General features: G+C 40.7%; 1 protein-coding gene across 1 annotated transcript; it reads left to right on the top strand.

Moving 5' to 3' along the window:
- Positions 1-220: 220 nt before the first annotated feature.
- LOC109485498 lies at positions 221-20,565 on the top strand. Its single transcript, XM_019789177.1, has 8 exons — positions 221-1,002; positions 13,677-13,792; positions 15,205-15,306; positions 16,197-16,446; positions 16,655-16,789; positions 17,298-17,460; positions 17,688-17,862; positions 18,197-20,565. Exons 1-8 carry the CDS (start codon positions 585-587, stop codon positions 19,505-19,507), a joined length of 2,670 nt encoding a protein of 889 aa, XP_019644736.1. The 5' UTR covers positions 221-584; the 3' UTR covers positions 19,508-20,565.
- The last annotated feature ends 7 nt before the right edge of the window (positions 20,566-20,572 follow it).

Here is a 20,572-nt window from a genome sequence, read left to right as displayed (position 1 = left end):
ACAGGTATGACAGGTGTCGCAACTTCACCACCGCAACTTTTGTAGCTGTCTGTTGCAGCGATTGTTTTATGCCTACAAAAATAACACTAAATTCTGAAGAACATCGTAAATGTTAGCCATTACATAGTGTCTATGGTAGACTTTAGATAAAGAGAAACATTGATTCCATAAAATATTGTCGGATTAATTAATTTCCACAACTTTTTCACCTTTGTGGACAGGCAGCTAACCTGAAAACAACGGGAGTTCGCTTGAGATTTGATTGACAAACAGCGGTTGCTTTGTTCTCCACCTCTTTAGTTCAACAAATGGGAGGCTGTTCAAGTAGGACGCGGACGATCCTTTCATGCCAAAAAGTTTGTACAAAGTCAACCAATTTCGTTGATATCCATTTGTTAAGTTTTTAAAATCAACAGATTAATAGAATTACCCGTCATAAAGCTTTCGTTGTTATATGAGCATGATGAAACTGTTTTATTTGTTTGATCAAGCGTCCCCGGAACCTCCAATCATAGCCCCGTGTTTGATTTGTTCTGCGTCTGGACCCCACAACAAGCAGAAAGCCAGTCGGCCGAGAGTCCACGATGGGAGACCCGCAGCCTGTGTCATGTAAATGCGCCGCTGACACGGCCCGAGTCTCACCCGGAGTCAAGAGACGCCACAGGAACAAGGACAAAATGTCGGGGAAGGCTGACAGGACGTCTCACGGCATCCTGCTAGCGCCGCATTCCCTCGCCATCCTCCTGAAGATCGCGGACGACGAACGCCCCCAGTCCCTGACGCGGACGGGCCGGGACATTTTCTCGGACTTCGTCGCCCAGAATCGCAACTCCTACTGGAACAAGGACTTGGTAAGCGGTATCAACCGCATCGACTACCTGGGCTGGTTCGATCCTCAGACCCTGTTCGTCCAAGGCTCGGAGCAGGACTTGGAGGCGCTGCGAGACGCCTGGACGAGACGGTCGCTCCGACCACCTCGTCACTTCGTCATCGAGAGCTTAGGTGAGTTGTGGACTAAACATGTATTCCTAAAGTTTACTCAAACGTTCGTACGCGTGACTCTACAAACTAGCCCCCTTCCTCACAGTTTTCACACCTTTTTGGTTAGCATAATTTTGTTTTACTTAATGATTTCCGACTTGGATGGATTAGGAGGCTTATTTGGTCGCCTGCAAGGTTGCAGACAGATGGACGCTTCACGTCCAAACCTTTCGTCATGGTGAAGAAAATGAACAAATACGGGTGGCAACAGTGGACACATGCTGGTGGGTAGAACCGCAGGTTTAGCACGTTTTTCAGGGGGCATCAGGAGGTGCCAGGCCCTATGAGTATGAGGGTTGGAGAAATGTTTTCCTGATAATTTTGCTCCTATTAAAGTGTTCAGTTGTCATGGAAACTGGAAACGAAAGAGCAGAGTTAGAACATGTTAGATTCAGCCTAAATGTCCATTCTGCCATCACAAAAAGTGTTATGGTGCCAGGGTAGACAGTGGTACACATACACTAAAAATCATACAGTATTTTTTTATTTTGCCCGTTCATGTCAGCAATTATTAGCTTTTTGGAAAGCATTACGCTATGAACATGTTGCTATGATTTTGTGCAGAAATTGTTGCCTTTTCTATTTTCACAAATTCAGATACACATAGTCATTGATTGCCATACCAATTTAATGTGTTTTTTTGTAAAGAAATATGGGAAACAGGGAAAAAAATGGCATAGACATCATACAATTGCCCCAAATATTACAATGAATTTTGAGCTTTTAATCAAACCACTGCGAATCCGAGAACCAATTGATTAGATTGGTGTGGCCTAGGCTAATGTGTGATAAGTGTACATGAATCATTTACACCATCTTATCCAGTGCTGATGTCAGCTGCTGTTATGGAACTTTACAGCAAATCCAACTATGAAAACCCAACACCAGAAATCACTAGGCAACTCATCCAGACTTGCCCTCACACAAAGATGTGCTGTGCTATGCACTTAAATCTGGTTTTACCCAATTTTCATAACAAACATGAAACAAGCAGCATAAAAGAATGGAACATTGTGACGAAGAAAATGGCTGATGAAAAATATATATTGGTATCTTTTAACTATCTTAAATTCTGTCACCAAAATGGTGCTTTAGTCAGAAAAGTCAAAACAATGTCCCAGCACCTTGTTTGGCCAGTACCAACTTACTGTGAAGCAGAAAATTGAACGAAAACAACAGTTAAGATTGCTTTGATGGTTGCCACACCTGAAGTCAGTAAATGTACAGTTTTTTATTGTTATTCGCTTGCGGCAATGACACAACTCAGTAGCCTGAAGTCATCCTATGCCTTTGTGAACTCATTTGTCTTCTGTAAGACCAGAGAAAGGGTGCATCTGGGTATGTTAGTGTCTTCTGGTAGCAAACAGGTGTTATCTCAACTTTTGCTGTTGAAGGATTAAAAACAAAGCCTCTTAAAGTATCCACTTTCCCTGTCTCACTTAGTTTGAGGATTGTTCTGCAGTATTCTCTGAGAATCAGGTCAGATAGACCAGCGTGATAGCATTGTCTGTAGGAGGTCTTCTTTAGTATGCTGGAAAGACTCCTTTGTAATTGTAACATTCTTTCCTAAGGGCACAATCTATTGCTACCACAGTTGGTCTGGAGATATACTAGTATTATGTGGAAGTTTCCTCAATCAGTTTATACCATGTAAATTGGTTGTTTTAATGCTCTAATGTAGTAGAATGTACCATGAAACTACAGTTAATTTTCTTTAGCTAATTACCATGTCTTTTTGGGTGGAATTTTTGCTAATTTGTTTTGTGTAGAATTTGAAGCCATTTTTTGCAAGGACATGTAGAAAAACTTTGACCTTTGTCCTGCTTTCTGTCAACCATGCAATTAATCATCCAAGTTCTATGGAAGCTGAAATATGTGGGAACAAATTATGATGATGCAACTGTTTCTAAGCATCTAGAAAACACAAGAGTTTATCTTTTCGTACACTCACGTTCATTAGGCAAGAGCATAGTCAAGTTTAACGTCCATTGTGCAACAGAAAGGAACAGGAAAAACGTCAGTGCTTGTGTACATATTGATAAAGTTTTAATGTATGTAGGGAGGGCGTCAGACGAAATGCAAACATTCACACCATGGGACCTTGTGACCCCACGGTGGGGCCATAAACACCTCATAAAACAAGAGTGGACTGAAAATGTGTATTTTAAATCCAATAGAACTAATAAAAAGCTAACAGCACTCTGATATGATGTTATTAGACTTCACGTAAATGCTGCATGGTAAAATGTTGGGATGGCATTAAATTTTAAAAGATCCAGGTTACAGACCCAAATTAGAAATAAACAAGTAAAATCTGAGATTTTATACCTCCGGGCTTTTTATTGTATATTTTTCCATGTTGTTTGTTCTGTATAGTTGATGGTGTTGAATTTTATGTGTTAGATTTAGCGTTCCTGGTTGTGTTAATACAGGACTGGTCAACATTTTCATCTGCAGCCCATACCATGTACCCACGGTAAAAATGCATGTCGAGAACGTCTGAGACAGTATACCACGGTATTTGTAAGTTAAGAAGTCGTACTATACGCCGAAAACATCCAAGATTGCGCAAGAGGGCGTTGACCCCTGACCCATTGGCCCACCCGGAAGTTGCGCTGGCAGCCAGCCCAGCGCCGCGCGCGACGATTTTCAGATTTTTACGCCCCAAAACACATATACAATAAAAACAAAAAAACCTGCACCATCTACAGCCCATTAGAAGAACATACACCGAGTCCAGTCTACCCCAACGCGAGATACAACTGCGATAATATTTCAAAATACATATCGGAAGCAGACACCCCTCTGTTTGACCCCTTTTAAATGGTAAGACCCAAAACTGAAACCTCCCCATTCCTTAACAACATGGTAAATTCCATTTTCAGCATGGCGGGGGTGTCTGGAGCACTTAAAAACCTTTTATTTCGACGCCCATAAACACATATACAATTAAACAAAAACGTTCTGCATCATCTGCAGCCCAATAGCAATACGTACACCGAACAACAGACCAATCCGTCCAGCCGATCGCGAGAAACAGCTGCTGACAGAAATGTTTCGAACAATAGTAAAACCTCCTCGCGGAAGGATGTCTCCTTCCCCGGAGGTAAAAAAGTCAGTTGTTAGAAAACCAAGGTACTAGTAGATTTTTGGCCATGTGACAACTTCAATTTGTTAATCTCGATTGTAACTAACAGAGCCACAACCATAATATCAGAACTGTTTCTGATATCTATAATGTTGCTGTAGTGTCAGTGATTTTGGAAACAAAAAAGACAGTAACATAAGGAAAACAGACTCTGGGACAGTTCTCACAAATATTTACCTTCGCCAAGAAGGTTATGTTTTCAGGGGCGTTCGTGTATGTGTGTGTGTGTGTGTGTGTCTGTCTGTCTGTAAACACGATAACTTGAGAAGGCATTGATGGATTGTCTTGATACTTGGTAGGTGGGTAGGTCTTGATGAGACCTCAAAATGATTAGATTTTGGACCCCCTAGCGGCTTGTAATGGTACTGCAGCTGAACTTCCGGTTTTGATATCTCATGATCTAGCCATGCTATGGTGATGAAATTTGGATGGTAGGTAGCTCTTGTGCTGGGAAAGAAGTGACGTGAGTTTGGGCCCCCTAGCGGCTTGCTCTGGAACTGCAGGGATAAATTCTTGAAAATATTCAAAAGGGGATAACTCAAGAACTGGTTGACGGATCGTCGTGATTTTTGGTATGTAGGTAGCTTACGTGATGCTTAATATAATTATGTGAAAATTATGCAAATATGGATGTAATTTGCATAATTTATGGGGAAATTCTATAAATCAGCTGCATTCCATGATAGAACAATTGAAGCTTGTGACATTGGTAATTGACAACGAGAGAAACACAGGAAGATGTTGATTATGTTAATAATGACTTAATTTGCATAATTAATGAGAAAATTTTATAATTATGTAATGATAACTGCCTGGAATTTCATACTTGTGGTATTTGAAAGTTAAATTGAGGTGAACATCATTAAACATAATTTATTCAAATCAGGACCTCATTTGCATAATTTATTAGGAAATGCTAGAATGCATTCTTTGTTAATATAAGACTGTTTTTTTGGTTGAGATTATGATAAAATGATATAATTCATGAAAATTAGGTTCCTATTTCTTAAATCAGGGGGGAATAATCTAATCTTAACTTTGTCAGTCATAAAGATTAACATCATTTGGCGAAGGTATGAGATCGGGGAACTCTAGTTGCTGTTTGTATTTTGTTTTAAAAGCTTTTCGACTTTGAATGCTCAACATGCCCTAGGCCACTGGCACTGATGTCTGATACATTTTCAGTGTGAAACAAGTACATGGACTGTTTTTGCTGCACAGTAGCAGTGGTTTACTCCCATGGGAAATACTTGCTCACTCTGATCTCCACCCAAGAGATACTCAGATGGATTAACTCAGGATTGAAACAGATTAGATAGACAAACAGTTTGCATAAATGTATTATTTTTAATGCCAATGAGCCATAGCTCGTTTATTAAATGGCTTAATAGATTGGATTCACAGCGAAGGATTAGTGGGCAAAAATGACATAGCTCCAAGTAAAGTTGTAGAACAAACGTAATGCCAAACTGTGTCTTTTGAAGTTCTAAAATCTGTGTACTGTATTGATCAAACAAATATTCCAAATTTTTCCATATGTTAAATCCATGTGTATCTTATCTTTTCTTTTCATGTGTTTATGTGTTCATGTAGCTTATCAATCCATTAGGGACTTCTGTTTGTTTTAAACTTGTAGCCAAGTGATGACATTTAGAAGTAGTTTTCGTGCAGTCTAGTGAAAATTAGACATTGCTCTAAAACTGACAAGCAATGAAGATGAATGGTAAAACAGAAGCAACCTCTGCAGATGCTGGCAAACTGAAGGGAAATGTTTGTTTTCAGACAAGACACATTTTAGATAACAAAACGATGTCAACACGATAAAGGTGAATTTATCTGTACTATTTATAGATCTGCTATCCTCTTATCAAGGATTTCAAAGTGACTGCCGACCCAGTCGAACCTTTTCGGGAATGTCCTACTTTACATTGAAGGACAGACAAGCAGTAATTGTTTTCTTAGTTCCCTGGAACCAGTTTTCAATCTGAAATATTTACGACATCACGACATCTTGAAGCAAGTTTTAAAATGTTCTCTTAGGTAATTCACTGAACCTCCTTGAGTAATGCAACATACTGATTGACTTTTTACCCAAATATTTTATAGCATACTGAACCTGAAACAAACAGTTTTTTTATTATGTCTGAGATTGCTCCATAGTTCAGGTCTCCGAACTGGGACATATATGTCACATAATGTGGGCGTTTGTGACGCAAAATAATCGTCTGGAAAATGTATGCAAAGAATGGTCATATACAATCTTTTACCTGAAATGCACATTAGGTGGACCAAACAGTCCAGTCATGGAAATGTATAGCTTGTATCATCCATACATGTACAATTGACAGGTTAAACTTGATGACTTCCATTATATCTTCAGCAGTAGCAGTAGAACAGAGCTATTCAATTTTAAGGCACTGATACACTGTATATAGTTTGTAATTGGGGCCAATAGACTCCTCATGCCCCTTGAGAATCTCCTTGTAGATAAAATGTTTTGGAGACCTCATGTGATCTGTATTGGGGCAAATGAATGGCTTCTTTCTCCCATTTGCATTTTCTAAAAGACAGTCTATAGTCCGGGACTCCCATAGTCGTATTTCTGTAAACAAGCAAACCTGGCCATGCATATATGAGGGTCTGCATGCCCTTTTTCGTTAACCGTTATGGGCTATTTTAATTTACCGTTAATCGTTGCCGGCCGGCTCTAATTCAACGTTAAGCGTTATCAGTATATTCCTCGTGAAGCGTTATGGGTCGTTTTAATTCAACGTAAAACGTTATTTGTCATCCTAAATTCAGCGTTAAGCGTTAATGAATAATTCTTCGTTACGCCTTTCAAAGTGCAGGAAAATGCGTCATTGAAGGTATAAAAATACAAAATTTCCCGGGGGAGAATGCCCCCGGACCCCCTTTGGCGCTCGGTCCCTTCGGCTCTAGCCAGAACCAGTTTTCCCTTCAATTTCCGGAAGTTTGCGGACAGTTACAGATTTTTTTTAACGAATCCATCAACCTTGACAGGCAAATTAACAAAAATCTTGAGTAAAATATGAAAACATCAGAAGAACCGACAAACACTCTCAACACCATGATTTGCCTCTCAAAATGCGGGAAATTGCGTTTTTGAAGGCTTAAAAATCCTAAATTTCCCGGGGGAGTATTCCCCCGGACCCCCCTAAATTACGAGCGCCTTCGGCGCTCCCCTCTCAAAATCCATCGGTAAAACTGGGCAGACTGAAAAAATGCAAGCTGGCCGACGTCGACTCGGACTCCCCTTTATTTGTGGACGCACTCGGGGACCAGGGCAGGTGGGAAACACAGGGGACACATGCCTTTAATGCATGCTTCATTACATGTAAGGTATAACGTTACGTAATTTTGTCAGTGGTCACCTTTTCTCACAAGCGAGTGCAGATCGAAAAAAAAGCCTGTCAATTTACCGTTAAGCGTTGCCGACCCTCCTGAATTTACCGTTAAGCGTTATTGGCCCTGCTGAATTTACCGTTAACCGTTGCCAGGACCCCCCCATGCAGACCCTCATATATTAGCAGCCTTGGCCCACTGTTTTGTGCCATGTGATTTACAGCATGGTGGTAGGATTTTACCTGCGAAACTTCTCCCGTATGTTGTCCCATTCATCATCATAACTCACCTGGAGACAAAAGAACAACACCAAGGACAACAAAGCTGACCTGTCTGTGAACCTGGTCTGTCTGTAGGAAATGATGATAGATGGAAAGACAATGTGGTAACGAGCAGCTGATTATTCATAGAGCCGGGAAACTTAGCATGTAAACACAAGGTTTGTCAGGAAATGTGGTACAAACCAGCACCCTGGTGGGAAACATAATGTTTCACACCTTTTACATTGTGTATGTGTGAATTCTGTAACGTAAACAGCCACCAATGGACTTAGGATGAACTCTTTGTCCCTTTTCTCTTTTCACGTTTTACCACTAAAAGTGTTAAAAGCTAAAAGTGTTTTTTTTTACAGAATAACATCAGAAAATGTTGGAATGATTGCACTGTATAGTCAAGCTTTATGTCTGTCAATTTCTATACTTCATATAAAAAATTGATGTTGAGAAAATTACAACAAAGCAGCACGACTTTTGCATGCAAGAAATCATTTTTGTTGGGACAATGATTTTTGTGTATAGAACATTAAACATTAAAGATTACTGTTCTTTAAAAAAAAAAGACAGAACAGGTATTTGTTGAAGTCACAAAAAAGGCAGATGTCCTTCCAAAAAATACCATATTACCTCTTCTACTGTTTTCAGTAGGATGCGAACAAAGGATCAGTGAAAACCCAACTGCTCAATAGAAATCATATGCGGGTCCCTTTTCACTTTTGAGATATCTTTAACAATACAGGTAGAAAGGAATAGAAGTTCGTTTTCATGGACACAAATATGAAAACTATTTAACCACAAACTCAAGTGATTTACACATTTGTTTGTAAAGTTCCATTAGGCAGTTTACAGTATATCTGTAGAGGGCAGCGGGGCTCCTGGTTGGTAATTGTAGCTGACCCAGACTGGACACGGTTGGGCGGACATAAAAGGGGTAGAACCGGCCGCCACGCTGACTTCGGTGCGACGAATACTAATGAGACCCAGGGACAAAGGGAGTTACCATAAGGCTGGTCGTATCAAGGATGCAGTTCTGTGTCCCTGCATTCATTGCTGCTCAAACAAAGTTGACATGGCAGACTTGAATCATTCATGTGAAAGGAAATTTCAAAAAGTATATTGTACTAAAAAAATTGTTTATGATGGATACAAATTTTCGAAATAGATGATACACTGCTCCATGCTGGCTGGAATTTTTCCTGTAATTTGATCTAAGTGCGTATAGATATTATAAACACAGGCAAATAGCTGTTGTAAATTGTGGTTTACATTGCTGGTTAGACTGAAGGGCATTTATTGAAGAGGAAAATTCTCAGTGTTGTCACACCGGAGGGCAGTCTCAGGGCACACCTGGTTATTAGCAGTCTCAAGTTTGGGGACTCCGAAAAGTGCATCCTGACAGTGTTTTGTACATACAAGGTGATTCCTAGATACTGTTACACCCCATTGAACTCTCAGTGAAAGACAAGTAGGATAGTGAGAGTCAAAGGCTTAGATAGGATTAGTAACGCCAACTGACATGGAATAAATTGCATTAGAGCAGGGAGGGGAAGGAAGGGCTTTAGACCACTTTTCTTTTCTGAACTATTTTGGCATGAAAAACCAAATTAGAAAGACCAGCAATCTAAGGGAACAAACTGTAGAAGTATCTGTGTAGTAGACCTACATGTATGTGCAACGTAAAATTTAAAAATTGATTCAGTATAACTTCCCAGGCTGCAGCAGCATGATAGTGTACGATGCTGACACATTTGTGGACGGTCCAGTTGGCATTATTGTAAATCTGGAGTTTTAGAAGGATTGTGAAATGGACTACATGTAGTAGTACTTCTTTGACCTTTTATGACAAGTATGCCATACTTGCAACAACAAGACGAAGGAGACCCCCTTCACAACATTAATCATTAACACGGTACCTATGGGGAGTGAGATGACCTCTATAACAAGGATGCTGTCCATACATTCACCTAAATATTACATCATCTTTATGTTCCTGCTAACACACCTTCGCAGACCATGAGGTTTATGACTGTTGTTGCAAGTCAAAGGTACTAACATGCATGACATGCAGCTTTATCATAAAGGGTTCAAGGTTGTTGATTCAGCTTGTACCTTCTTAAACTAAAGGTAAATATGGAGACAGAGTTGTCGCTTCCTGTGTACAGTCTAACTCTTCACCTGGGCAAATGACTGAACACAAGGAGGAGCGAGGTAATAGAACATCACCTAGAGCAACGGAAAAACATGGGGCAGTCACTTCAGAAGTGTGAAGAGCGGTCGTTACGGAGTCCTTTTTGTCCGGGCAGACTGGGGGGAGGTTGGGTAAAATGTTCCCCCTGGCTGGACCTGTTTGTGTGTTATTGTGGAGCAGTGCGAGTGTGTTTGTGTTGCCAACAGGTGTCCTCAGTGGCAGAGAGAGGGATTAGGCAGGTAGCTGGGATATGAAGCCCACAGGATTGAATTCTTTCAAACGTTGTCATACTATGTAGCATTCTGATGGCTTTTGATGTTGTCTAGGATTGATGATCTAGTTCATGGGTTGCTCCATCACAGCTACCATAATATGGTAATGTTGTTTTAAATTCACAAACCTACAGCAATATACCAGTAGACATACAAAAGAATGAGAGCTAAATTCAAAACCATAGCACTAGCAGCTGTGTCTGCTAGAGATACAACCACCCATGGAGAAAATGCACTAACAAAATTTTTCCAGAACTTTGAAGTACCAGTTAGAATTGTTGACCTTGAGATTGTTATTGAGAGCTTTGTTATTTTTTCTAGGCACCCTGGGTAAGAATGCTCTACAGACAAAAGAAAATGGAATTTGATCAAATACAGTTGTTGGTTTTAATGGTTCAATGCATGAACAAAGTGGGATCTGGGCAAATAGTTGTTTTCCTATGGTTCAGAGACTGTCCTTACATTACAACAGCCCCAACATGAAGTATGCTGCCTGGGTAATTAGTTTTCCCTAAGCCAATAGTGCGACCACCTCAGATGTGGACTTCTACAAGTCAGCGATGTGGAGGGCAAATAGCTGCCTGGTTTGCCGAGTTAACAGGTGACTTATTCTGTTGAAAGGAGGCTAAACGCGGTTGCTGCTCAGTGCACTGTGGTATGTGCAGTTCTGTGCAGGGAGGACAACAGTTTGGTTGGCTCCAACCATCTTGCTCACGTTAACTCCATCAGTAACAGGTCTGGACCATCTAAGCAGGATACCAAATTCAAGCACTTTCTGATGCAGCCTTTCCTAAATTCAAACTCCAAACAAGTTTACATGTTCCTTTTTTTCCAAAAAGGTTAAAGGTGTTGCTGTTGACTTTTCCCCAGAGGTGTCCAACATCCTTGGGCAGGTTAGATATTGACTCACAGTTCAAAAGATAATATTGACTACAAGACCAAAAAGGTCTTGGGTAGATTGACATAGCTGTGACTGGAATATACACGAGTTCTGTCATGTAAAGACACAGAAGTTTTAAGAAAATACAGTTCAGTGTCTGTGATATAACATTCCTACTGCAGTACATGTTTTTTGTATGTAAAAAGAAGTAACCAGATTTTTACAGCCACAGAGTGACCCCAACATAGATATTTCTTCACATATCTATTTTATGCAAAATATGACTCCAAGTCCAATTATGACACAAGTCAATCACCTCTCTAGGATTTTTCATTTGTATGCCATCAAAGGTTGAAGCTTGTATTTGTGTCTCTCTTCTTGAAAAGGCCGTACCATATTTTTCTGTTAGATGTACAAAACAGCCACATTTGTTCCACTGTTTTGGTTACTTTGCTAATTGAATACACCACAAAGGGTACATTTCTAGGTTAGTTTAACTAGATGCCATGTGATATCCAGCTTTTGATACACATTTTTTTAAAAAAGGTGACCTCGGTTGTCTCAAGTTTCTATTTACTATCATGGCTTTTTGCTTTTACATTTAGAAAGTGTTAAAAGGTACAGGTGTTGATTACATTAGAGTAGACGACACTGTGTGGTCCAATGTTTTAGAAAATGTGTACATATGCAATATGCAATCATAACATTATATCTTGAGCTGTTTTAGTTGTAGCTAGATGAAGAACAAGAAAGAATGGCAATAGAAAATTGGATTGTACTAAATACCTTTTTTTTGCCAAGTCTTTAAACATTTACAAGTGGATTACATGTACAAGTAAAAATCATTATACAATGTTTTGCCAAGGTATGTTCTCATGCATGCCTGTTGCGTTGCTTGGCTCGGTCCTTGACAGGCAAATCGTTCCTCCTCACTTGAAGCATATCATTGTAAATGGCCCGTAGCAAGCCTGCTAACATTGGCTTACTTCCCAACCACCAGCCAATGGTTGATGTTATTATGTGGACAAAGGCTTCTGTTTCTGAGGCCACTTACCCAGGCAGAGAAGTGAAAGATCTTTTCCCAACTTAGCCACATTAAATACAGGAACACAGTATGGTAGAAAAACATCCATTGTCAACTTAAAACTCGGGGTGGGGTCCATCTTAAGAAGAAGAGCTTACAGTGTCTATTTCAGTCCAAAGCTAAACCTCCCTTTGGGTTTAAGTTATCTTTTTCTGTAGTCTCACCTTTAACATCTTAAAGGATTGAGGCGACTTTGGCAAACACAGTCTTGTAAAGGTGTTTACCTCCTAGCCGGGGGAGGTCTTTTCAGGACAGCTTTTCCACATCTTTTGTTCCTTAGTTGACGTGTTCTCAGGTTAACTTTCTTAGATATTTGAAGTCACCTGAAGCAATTTCAGGCAAGAAAACTGGATTTCAAATATAGGTCAATTTTCTGGTAATTTTTTCAATGAAGTAAGTTGAATGAACTCTCCCATGGCATACTGATATCTGTGAGGAAAAAATGTAATGTAGCTGATGGAAAAAAAGTTGCTTGTTTCATATCATAGGCTGGTTCTAGCTGTGTAGTGGTGGTAACAAAAATTAAAGGACCTTCTCACATTGCTTGTTTTTGGAAGATTTTGGACTGTCGTTATTTCAAATGTTTCAAGACGTAGGATAAAATTATTACAAAAAAGTGATAAGAAATTCCACAAAATATCACTAACAGAAATATTTGCTCTTGCAAAATATTTATTGTATTGCCACCCTGAAATTGTATTGGGTGCCTAAATTCTCATACTTATTTTATGGTAAAGGAAGGCCTTAATCTTTTTCATTAAGCATACTACAGTAGTATCAAAGCCCTTTCCTACCGCTCCAATGTTACTGAACAACAAGGCTTTCTGCAAACATAGTGCCCAGTGTAGCAAACAGTGGTGTGTACTAGCTGATATTTAAGGCACTGTCTATATATCAAGGGTGGAGCAGCCTTAAGAAATTGAAGAGCTATCTGTCAGACTTGTCTACCAAAAGACAAATGTTATCTCTCCCTTGAAACCTGTTTTCTTTAAGTGCCTAATGATCTAGGTAAGTTTGACTTCCGTGGTCCTTGGAGATAGTAACAAGTTTGATGTGTCCACATTAGCTTGGTGGATTATCTCTCCATGTAATTGCATTTTTTGCCTAGTCAGTAAGTTCTGTTGGGATAAGACAGAACTAGTTAGATTTTACAATTTTTCAGACTTTCTTGAATATTTGTGGTACATGTCATCAATGTTTCAGCTAAGTAAACAGGTCAATGTTACAAACTTTTGTTACCTATATGTCTTGAACTGACTCTTTTGACTTCAGTTGACTGATATTAATTCTCAATGCTCCTGTTTGAAGAAGTTCAGCCATTTGCTAACCTTCTCCCTGCTGCTGATCCTCAAAATGAATACAAATGTGGTGCCAGATGACTACCTTATCATGCTGAAGGTTAAACCCAGTGCCCTGTGTCTGCAGGTGATGTTTGCCAGGTGCAGCTGGCTCCCGTGTCTCAGTCCCACTTCATCCCCCTGCCTGACGTCCTGTGTCAGACCATCGCAGAGCTCAACAATGGAAAAGGAGTCGCAACACAGGTAAATAATATTCTGTATAATATCTGTATAGCTATAACTACCATTTGGAGCAACACAGCATCTTCTATATCTGTATAGCCAGGGTATATACATGACGTGTATAACCTGGCATAACACACCAGCTGCTGTATCTGTATATCTGCATAGCTGGTACAACCCCACAACACACCAGTTTTGCAGATGCACAGCCCAGAAGCGGCTCAGTTTATATTACACTGAACGACCTCAGCTGTTACTGTACACCTTAACCTTTGCATAGCTAACTGTAAGCGCTGCTTCAAGCTATCTAGTGATGATGCCTCTACTATATTTGGTAGTAGCGATAGTTCTAGGAAAAAGTTGATAAGTCTGGTACTTGAAGGCATAGTTATTTCTTGTGCTTTTCTGAGCTCTTCCTTTACTCTTTCTTTCATTCTCCTGTTTCCTTTCTTTATTCTTTTACAAAATCCAACAGTATAAATTTGTATGCTACGTGAGAACATCTCTCACCACCCACCCCAAGCCCTGCCGGTACTTCCTGTCATCTGTGGACTGATTCCCATTGATTTAAACCTCTAGGATCAACTGTTGACTTTACAAGTGGGTCTTTGGGAGCCACATTCTCTACACTTCAAAAGGCAGGAAATGTCGCCATGTTCAGCACTTGGGATTAGCCAAAGTGGTGCTCAGAGGGGGGAAATAGGGATTTTTTAACAGCTGATTTCAGAACATCTTTCTGGTGGTGAGGGTAAAGATTCTGAGAGTACAAAGCCATAAAAGAACTTGTTAAAATGTTAAGTTTTCACAGCATGAGTCAACTGATGTTGGGTTATTACAAAATAGAACAGTCATCAGACATTTATTAAGAGCAGCCAAAAGCAAATTATTTTGCTGTTAAAAACCTCTTTGCTTGTTGTACGAGTGACTGCCAGTATCAACATCGCTTCTTGCAGATAAGCTTTAGCATTTTGCCATTTGAGGCTTACAGTCTCAGAGTAAAAGGTTACAGTCTTAGGGTAAGGAGAGAGCCTTGTATACACCAGGATTTGGTCGGGTGGATCAAGTCAAGAGGCAATTTGGGTTGGGTTCAAAGGACTGTTATGCCTTTGATGTCACGTGACTGTTACACAGGCCATGTGATCCTTTCCTCTCAGTGAAGACAAATGTTAGAAGTCAACCCAGGATTTATAAGATCTGATGTATCCAGAAAGAAGGCAATAAGTAACACTTAGGAAGAATCCAGTGTTAGTTTTGTTACATTGCAGTGAAAAAAAATAGGATCAATTTATGCGCAGAAAAGCTTAAAAGGAATGTTCAATAGACAATTATTTTCTCTCACAACATGTAGTGGATATGGGAAACAGTGGTCTATAAAATTTTGTTTATAATTTCTGAATAAAGATATCCATATTTATTCTGGGTTGTTGTTTCAGGACAACATAGCAGAGTATCTTCAGCAGAAGTTCAGCGGAGTTCCCCTGCCTGACCAGGACGTCCTGCATGAGCTACTGGGAGAACTCATCAAGGAGAGAAAGGTAACTAGAGAGGATGACATTTGCGAGCAAATATGATATATTTCACTCCATCTCCCTATGAAAGCATGGACTCTTCCAGCAACACCTACTTGTATAAAGGACCAGTCCAAAAACACTAGCAGCCATAAAATGTCTCTTTCATAATCACCACAGTTTAAAAGATGGGAGAGACAGAATAAAGCGAGGTATCAGTTTAAAAACAAAATTCTAACTCTCTGTTCTGTCTTCCTGCACAGAGCATACTGTGGATTTACAACAAGTCCTTTTACTTTTAGGACATCATTTATGTCAGTATATTAGCATACATAAAATGTATTGTTTAAGAGTCCAATTGACCTTTTGTAAAGTGTTGTCTATATTCTCTTGATACCACCTCTCAACAAAATTACAGGCCTGAACGGTTTACAACAGTCATACTCTTCGTTATTTGATAGTCAGAAGGTTAATTAGGTGTTAATGGGTCCCACTGGGAGACTCATTAGCAAATTAGCAACAAAGGACAATTTGTTCCATTGTTCTGTGATGGCTACTGTAGAGAAGGATTGTTGGTGTTTGTGCGCAATGTTTACAGTTGTCATTTTTTACTAAACATCTTCTTCTGTGGTTGTCTTCAAATCCTTTGTCTTTATTTCAAATTCAAAAAAATAATCAGAAAGACAGGATTTTATTTTCATGCAGTTTTCATACCAGAAAGTTGACATAGTGCAATTCTATGTACTACTGGTACTATTGTTTCTTGTGTATAACATATTTTTTGTAATTTTAACCTTCTCCCTGCCGCCAAACCTCATAATTAACAAAGAATTGGTAGCCAAACTGCTACTTCAGTGTAATAAATGTTAAATGCCGTCTTGTAATGTATGATATCCAAAATCTTCCTTCCTTCCCAGGTGTACCACAATGGGGAAGAGTACCGTATTGTCACCCCTGAGACGTACACAGCCACCAACCCTCCCACCCCGTACTCTACCATCCCACCGCCTGCCCCCCAGCCTTCACTCCCCAGCCCTCCTGAGGCCAGGAACCCCATGTACTTCCCCCCTCCCACAGAGAAGGTTGTCCCCATGTTGGCCGTACCAGCGGAAGGTCATGAGGGGTCAAACAGGAAGGCAGGATCAGCTCAGACCAGGAGTCACTCAGGTAAGGCATGGGTCATTGACCTTCCTCTGATCAATGGATATGATTTTAAAGGTAAAGGTAATTCCATAGACTTTCTCAGGCCGTAGGGGCAGGTAGTGAGTTGTTAGTCCACTGTGTCTAGGGCACCCCTTTAACATAAGATTTGCTAAAGTCAATGAAAAGGTGCTTACTCTTCTCTGGACTTCACCAATCTCTCTTTTCCCTACAGAGGAGAAGTACCAGTTCAAGCGTAGTCAGTCCATGCGTGTGCCAGCTGAGAAGGACCGCTCCTCCAGTCTGGGCAGAACAGAGTCTTACAGGATGGGCCGGAGCAAGAGTGTAGGCTTCAACCTCACTCCGAAAGGTAACATCCAATGAGGATCAATGACAGTATTAAGTGGTGGCTAGCAAATAGAAATTATGGCAAATCAGCTCCATGGACAGCGTTGCAATTGCCGTTAAGGCATTAGGAGAGTAAATTGATGGCCAATCAGCACCAAGGACAGTGTTGCAATAGCCAATAAGGCACAAGGAAAGTAAATTGATGGCCAATCAGCACCAAGGACAGTGTTGCAATAGCCAATAAGGCACAAGGAAAGTAAATTGATGGCCAATCAGCACCAAGGATAGTTTTGCAATAGCCAATATGGCATTACAAAAGTAAATTGACGGCCAATCAACACCAAGGACAGTGTTTTGCAATAGCCAATGAGGCACAAGAAAAGTAGATTGATGGCCAATCAGCACCAAGGATAGCTATGTTCATGTTTTCTTCTTCAGGTTCTGACCTGTGTTTCTACTCTAGAATTACATGCATGTATATCAAAACAGTAATAGGCTTACTTACATTCTATTCCCTTTATCACCCACAGAAGTGTTACAGGATTATTATGGAAGCGAGAAGTCCTTCCGCTTGTTTGGGATCAAGATTTTCCGCTGGGGGAGGTCCAGCAAGAACAAGAAGGATCATGGGAAGGGCCCAGCCAAGCAGTATGCCACCTTCTCAGGACAGTTCCCTCCAGAAGACATGTTGAGGTAAAGAAACTGCTTCCTAGTGTACATTCTTAATTGTTATACCAATGTATCCTTATTTCATGTTTTATCAATACCTGAATGCATCTGTTAGGTTTGTTATGGACAGATTAATGCTACTGTTACTTAAAAAAAGCCACTCTTTTCCTTTGTCATTCTTTGACATTCTACCGTGAAGAATTAGTAGATGAATGGTGAAGACAAATATCTAACTGTAGTTCTGTCTGCAGGGGTTCTTGTCTGAAGCAGAGTGACCGCCGCCCCTCAGAGCTGACGGTGGAGAACCTACATAAACACAACCTGGAGATACAGAAGCAGTTCCAGGACCGGGGACAGAGCACTGCACAGACAGTCACTGCAGACGTCCACCAGGATAACTCCCAGGGCGATAAGGGACAAGAGAAGGTGAGGATCTATGACTTATACACTGATGGACGTACCTACTACTAAGTACCTAATACCAGCTCAGAAGAGAACAAGGAATAGTTTAAGCATTGAGGTGTTCAAAAACTTGTTTTTTCCTAGAACTATCATCCCTCTACCACCAAGTAGGGGCATCATCACTAGATAGATTTAAACAATGTTTTCAGTTAGATAAGCAAAGCCAGAACATGTCATTCAATGTAATATAGCCAGCTGCCTTTGAGGCCATGGCTTCCATGTAGTTCACTGATAGAGAATTATGAGGAGTATTAAAAACATTTAAACATTGTATGTCTTCGTATTATTGTTTATTCAGGAAAAGCCCAAGAGCAAACACAGTGATGAGAGGCACAGAAAACGAAGGCACAGGAAACACCGCAGTAGAAGGCACGAGAAAGACACCCATGAAGCTACTCCAGAAGATGCACCTGAGCATGTCCATCAAAGGGTCAGCGAGGGGAATACAAGACCCAACAACGACACAGAGGCAGCCCCTGCAGTGCCTGATATTCCTGACCACACGTACACAGAAAGACTCACTGTTGATGCAGAAAACACTCACTTTGAGGAGCCTGTTCCACCATCAGCAAGTGCACAGAACACTTTCAGAAGAACACCAAGGCCAGTGTCATGGGACGGCTCAGTAACACGTGTTCCCGTCCACATGTACAGCACTGGCAATACTGGTGATGACATGAGGCACCCCCAACAGGCACAGAACATGTTCGATCAGAACTACTATGCAGAGATTGAAAACCATCAGCAGATCTACAGTGAACCGGACCACTTTGAAGAGGAACACCAGTTCACGAGCTCTTATGAGTACCCGGACAATGGAACCGTGGTGAGCGAAACGTTTTCGGAGTTAGAGAGGCAACAGGCACAGTACAGAAAGTACCCCCATGGAGCAAATACACAGAACAATGTTACCAGGCACAGGCACGCAAGCGACTTCTCCTGCACTACTACAGATTACAGCCAGAGTCATGGCTACCCAGCAGAGAGGTGGCATCCACAGGAACCACAGTACAGCAGCAGGCATCCACAGTACAGTGTAGGGGGTGCCGCTGCAATCCCAGAAGTCCAGAGCGATGGAGAAGTTGAGGACTTGAGGAAGGAGATTGAGCGAAGCCTGGCGCGTCCAAACTCGCTCACCAACCAGAGAAGGAAGCAGCTCTTGCTCCAGGTAGCGGAGTCGTTTGACGGCAGCGACATGGACAGTGGGTTTAACTCGCCCCGCACGCGCAACAGCATTGCCTCGGAGGCGGCCATGTCTGATGGTACTCGCAGCAGGCGCAGTCTCGCATCAGAGTACGACAGCAACGAACCTGTCCGGCCCTTCGTCAAGCCGTATCCATCTTACATGATGCACAACAGGTTCCCACGGCCCTACATGGAGCAAGTGGAGGAGAAGGGAGAGAGCAAAGAGGCACTCAACTGTCTGAGTACGGAGAACATGTGTATGGACATGAACAACCCCACCAGGACAGGCTTGCACAGTGAGACAGGCAGGCAGGGCATGAAGTCGTCTCCCCGCTCCAGGACTCCTGAACAGCTCCTGAAGGAGAGAGGTCCATTCATTGGTTGTACTCACGGTCCCAGAGTGAGCGTAGGAGGGAATCTGTAGATATTGTGTGAGTGTATCAAGCATTGTGGATATACTATTAATGGCAGAAAAATGTGTACATAGGTAGAACTATGAAAGACAGTCAGAAAGAATCTGTAGACTTCATGTATCAACTGGAATATTCATAATTGTCTGGGTTTTGATATAATCACCAATTTTGAAGTATTACACTTGCTGGGACCTGGAACCTCCCAAGGTTTTGGTAGATGCAATTTGTATATACTTTTTAGGTGTTTTGCAAGCTTTCTACAATAGTGTGTGACTTTGCAGTTGTATATGAGATGGTGATTATGACAGTAATTATGTTATGTTGTGGCGAAGTATACCTGTCAAACATCTGGGATCATCTCAGGTTGATTTTCTTTCAAATTATGGTGCAAGTAATTGCTAGCATGTCAACTGCACAATTCAAAGTAATGAACTGGATGAAATTGTTTTCCCTGACTTAAACATGTTGTCATGAATGATGAACTTATATGGTGCCAACTTGTATCTTATGTATATAATGTTTACTTGGCTACAGGTAGCAACTCCTTTGGTGAACACAGCTTATACTTAATTCTTGGTAGAAGATGAAAACAGGGGGTTGATTCATAGGATTTATACACAGGTTTTAATCATATTGTACCAGGTTTTGCCTTTATAATGCAGAAATGTTAAGGTGATAAAGCTTGCTGTGATTGTATTTATGAAAGAAGCAAATGGGAATAGTAAAGCTTGCTAGGAAGTGTATATTCTTTCATTACAAATGTCAGCGCAGTGTGTATATGTTATTTGATGGTCACAATGTTGTATAAAATTATATTTCTTTAGTTGATTTTTTCAATTGCAATTCTCAATAATTGACTGCACCACATCAAGGGCAAGATAGTAACAACTGCAATAAAGAACATTTTATTTCTGGCAATAGTGAACAGGAATGTGAAATTTAATTTGGTAAATTTTCTTACCAAGTGTTTAAAAAGGTACCTTGAGGTCATGTGTCAGACTAGTATAATGAAGTAAAAGACATCCTAAAGATCTTTTCTCTGTAGCTTCAACCCAAATACCATTTAGTACAGCTGA

This window comes from Branchiostoma belcheri, unplaced genomic scaffold (assembly GCF_001625305.1).
Source record: "Branchiostoma belcheri isolate BF01 breed outbred unplaced genomic scaffold, Haploidv18h27 scaffold76, whole genome shotgun sequence".
NCBI classification, from domain to species: domain Eukaryota; kingdom Metazoa; phylum Chordata; class Leptocardii; order Amphioxiformes; family Branchiostomatidae; genus Branchiostoma; species Branchiostoma belcheri.
The sequence above is the reverse complement of the archived record's forward strand: the minus strand, read 5'-3'. Positions and strand labels throughout refer to the sequence as shown.